General features: G+C 48.8%; 1 protein-coding gene and 1 pseudogene across 1 annotated transcript; one reads left to right on the forward strand and one right to left on the reverse strand.

Moving 5' to 3' along the window:
• Positions 1-1,041: 1,041 nt before the first annotated feature.
• LOC124690490 (BTB/POZ and MATH domain-containing protein 1-like) lies at positions 1,042-2,094 on the reverse strand. The gene has a single exon (XM_047223874.1). The coding sequence runs from the start codon at positions 2,092-2,094 to the stop codon at positions 1,042-1,044; it is 1,053 nt and encodes a 350-aa protein (XP_047079830.1).
• Positions 2,095-2,914: 820 nt separating this feature from the next.
• On the forward strand, positions 2,915-3,986 carry LOC124690492 (annotated as a pseudogene).
• Positions 3,987-4,249: the final 263 nt, after the last annotated feature.

Consider the following 4,249-nt stretch of genomic DNA (forward strand, 5'->3'; position numbering starts at 1 on the left):
TCAGAAGTAGTACATCTAAAATTCGTGCATTGTGAGTTCGTGACTAATGAGTACTCCAGTAGAATTGGAATTTTATTATAAGAAAATGAGAGACAATCCAGTAGGCTTAAAATCTAGGAAAAATCACACAAATAAAACACAAAATTTGATAGAAATCCAATTGTTATTCTTGCGAATCATTTTTGTAGCTGTGTTACTTGTGTTCACTTTAAATTTTTCTATGACCCGAGTCATTTTGCTATTGTATCCCTTAAACTTGTCAATTAAATTTACAACTTTATTTTGGAGGAGGTAAGTAACATTTTTGTGTTAAGTATATAAGAGCTTTTTTTTTCTCTCTGGAACTACTCTTTTTTCTGATATATATCGCACGAGCATAGAAGAAGACAAGATAAAGCACAAAAAAGCACTTTGTATCATCAAATATTCAAATAGACAAATATAGACCTTGATTCAGACCCTAATTAGACGACGTTTTTCTTCGTAGCGCGCACAAGCTTTGTATCATCAAATATTCAAATAGACAAACTGGACAAAAAGCTCGAAGCTCGGCGAGTTAAATGAGTGCTCGTTTGCTCGACTCGTTTGAGCCCGGCTCGTTTTGTTAACGAGCCGAGCTGAGCATCATTTTTTGCTCGTTAAGGTTAACGAGCTAAACAATCGAGCAGACTATGTTCGTGAGCTACTCGTTAAGATCGGTAACAAGCTAGGCTTCACCAGTTTTTACTGCGAGTCACTTTATTTATCTCAAATATTTGGCAGCAATGGGCCAAGCAAAATTGTGTTCTTTAACCATGCTTGAAACTCCTACATTAGGATCTAAGAACCTATGCTTCCTCTCTTCCTCACCAGGCAATGCACACATGTTTGTTTTTCATTGCCTCCTTAACGATCCTTAACGAGCTGCTCGCGTGCGCTCGCAAGAACATAACGAGTCGAGCCGAACAATGATTTCAGCTCGTTATTCTTAACGAGCTTAACGATTCGAGCCTTAATGATCACGAGCTTAACGAGCCGAGCCTTAACGATCCGAGCAGTTCGTTAGTCCACCCCTACAGTGAGCACCGAAGGGCAGCTTGCCTGCAAGTTCTTGTACCCCTCCGTGGCCAAGACAGCGTCGAGAACCGCAGGACTCCGGACAATGAAGTCGATGCACTTGGCCTTGAGCTGCTCACAGCCGTGCAGCTCGGCCAGGGCTAGAGTAGCCGCCGCGGTGTCGACGTCAATGCCCCCCGAGAGCTTTCCCTCACAGATAATCTTGAGCCTTTCTATGTCATACCTGTCCACAGCAGCCAGCAAATGTTGCGCCATCGCCATCATCGACACAGCATCCTTGTGCTGCTCTTCAAACTCCGGCACCATGTCGCTGTAGACGAAACCGAGCAGGGCCTTGAACACCGCGGCCTCCATGTCCTTGATGTCGACTTGCTGCGAGCTCTTCTCCGTCATTTGCCCATAGAACTGAGCCATGAACATAGGAGACCGCGCAGCGAGTATGATCTTGTGCGCAGCAAATGATTCGCCAGACACAACAAACGTGACGTCCGCTCCGGCCGCACTCTGCAGGAGCTCGCCGAACTGCTGGTGCAAGTTAGAGGGTGGTGCAGGAACAACGGTTTCCTTAACAGGGAATGTCTGTTCAGGCAATTCCTTGAGCACGGTGACGGTGCACTGCAGAGTGAAGGCATCATCCTGGAGATAGCCCGATGCCTCCAAATCCCCTCTCTTGATGAGGTTCAGCTTGGATGTGGTATTTCCTGTACTGAAAAATAACCCAAACTGGTTCTTTACTTCGGATGGTTCTAAAACTCCTCTCGGATCTACCAATCGGCAGCCGAGATTCGCCCTGACGTGCTTGCTGGAGCGGGATCGACTGAGAAAGATAAGCTCGAGTGCTACCCACGGACTTTGGCACGAAATTTGTGAGTAATCCGGAGAGATACGGATCTCCCACTCGTACCCGTCTACTTGCCATCTTGAACTGATCTTGCAGCTATTGTCGCGCGTGGATCTGGTCGCGGGGTAGCCGTTGATCTTCAGAACCTGCACCAAGCGCGCAGCGTCGGTGAGGCTTGTTGCGCTGACATTTTCCATGGCGATCCAATCCTGAGTGTTGTTTGGGGGAGATCGGTCAGACTGTTGCTTGGGCGACAATGGCTATGGGGGAGTACCATCTTATACAGGGCTGCAAATTCACGTACTGCTCGGGTGGATAGAAGAGGAAATGCCAACTGACGAATGACGGCGGAATTCGAACCGAGCAGGTGTTCAGTCAAAGTTTTTTTCGGAATGCCAACCAACACACCGCGCGCCGGATGGAGAGTTTATTACTCGAATTAATCGACACGAACGGAGCTTCTTGCTTCCATTGGACTGGAACCAGTTGGGCCAACAGGTCAGTGAAGAACTGTTTAGACGCCCTATGAATACACATAAGATGGTTGGCATCCCATGATTAAAAGAGTTTGAGTGGCCACCTGTTCGTTTCGAGTTCAGACGTCGTGCGCATCGGTTGTTACAGTTTAGAGCAATTCCAATAGTATAGCCAACTGTTGGCTATAACAAGATGTCATATCATTTGTAGTCATCATATAGCTAACATGTACAATAGTTGGCTATAAGAATGTAGTACTTTACTAATATATGGCCCACCTTTCACTCTCACAAGTGCGCCTAGGAAGCACGTGCAAGAGCTCAGTTATTGCGATAGTAGCCCACCTTCCTTCTCTCTCCTCTTCTCTCTCCTCCAACTCATCTAAAATATATTATTTAATGTCTTATAGTCAGCTAACTGGACTCTATTGTACTTGCTCTTACAAGCGCGACTATGTATAAATGCTGTTCTACTCCACCGTCATTCTGAAGCAAAGAGGAAGTGACGCAGTCGTCCTTCACACTTACTACTCTTGTGGCCATGGAGTCCGCCTGCGCAGCAAGTCTCACCGACGCTGCGCGCTTGGTGCAGCTGCTCAAAATCGATGGCTATTACGCGACCAACGCCATGGACGCGACCACCTCCCTCAAATCCAGATGGACCGTCGACGGGTATGAATGGGAAACCCGTATATACCCTAATTACGAATCATCTGTTGCGCTGGAGCTTGTCTTTCTCGGTCAAACCCGCTCCGACGAGCATGTCAGGGCGAGTCTCGGTTGCCGGCTGGTAGACCCGAGAGGAATTCTCAAACCATCTCCAGTGAAGAGTGCGTCAATCAAAACCGGAGGCTTATTCCATTACGGCGGTACCTGTCAATCCAAGCTGTCGCTGGTGACAAGACGCGATCTAGAGGCGTCCGGCTATCTCCGCGATGATGCCTTGATACTGGAGTGCACCATCACCGTCCTCAAGGTACTACCGCTACAAACGTTCCCTGCCAAAGAAACCCCGATCCCCGCCCTGCCATCCTCCAACCTGCACGCGCACTTCGGCGAGCTCCTGCTGAGCGGTGCCGGAGCGAACGTCACATTCCTCGTGGCCGGCGAGTCTTTCACGGCGCACAAGGCCGTACTCGCCGCGAGGTCGCCCGTGTTCATGGCCGAATTCTTCGGCCAAATGGTGGAGAAGGGCTCTGAACATGTCCAGATCAATGACATGGAGGCATCGGTGTTCAAGGAGCTGCTCCAGTTCATCTACACGGACACGCCGCGGGACTTTGATCAGCCGCAAAATGAGGCGGCGACTGTGATGGCGCAGCATCTGCTGGCGGCCGCTGACAGGTACTGCCTGGATAGGCTTAAGCTGATATGCGCGGACAAGCTCGCCGGTGGCATCGACGTCGGCACCGCAGCAGCGACACTGGCATTAGCCGAGCAGCACGGCTGTGAGCAGCTCAAAGATAGGTGCATCGAGTTCATTGTTAACACGCCTGAGGGTCTTGATGCTGTGTTGGCGACGGAGGGGTACAAGAACCTAGCTGGAGGCAAGCTGCCCTTCGGTGCTGACGGACCTTCTTGTGCGCGGGAGGAAGAAGCTGAAACGTACCTAAACTATAGGCTCTCCGATTGTGCTTCGTTGTATGTCATGCATCCAGTGGCTTGGCTTATACTATCTGCCTTTGGTTTTCCAAGGAAACTTATGTATGCGCATCTATGTATGCTTTGAGTGGTTGTGCTGTCTGTGTGTTATCTTGGAACGAAAATGGCTACTGTATTTGTTAAGGGGAAAGCAATTGATACTAGTACATCAAAGGTTCGATCAGCCAAAAAGGACATGACAAAGTAAATCACCACAAAGATTATTAACACTTCA

The sequence above is a fragment of the Lolium rigidum genome, chromosome 2 (assembly GCF_022539505.1).
Source record: "Lolium rigidum isolate FL_2022 chromosome 2, APGP_CSIRO_Lrig_0.1, whole genome shotgun sequence".
Taxonomy (NCBI): domain Eukaryota; kingdom Viridiplantae; phylum Streptophyta; class Magnoliopsida; order Poales; family Poaceae; genus Lolium; species Lolium rigidum.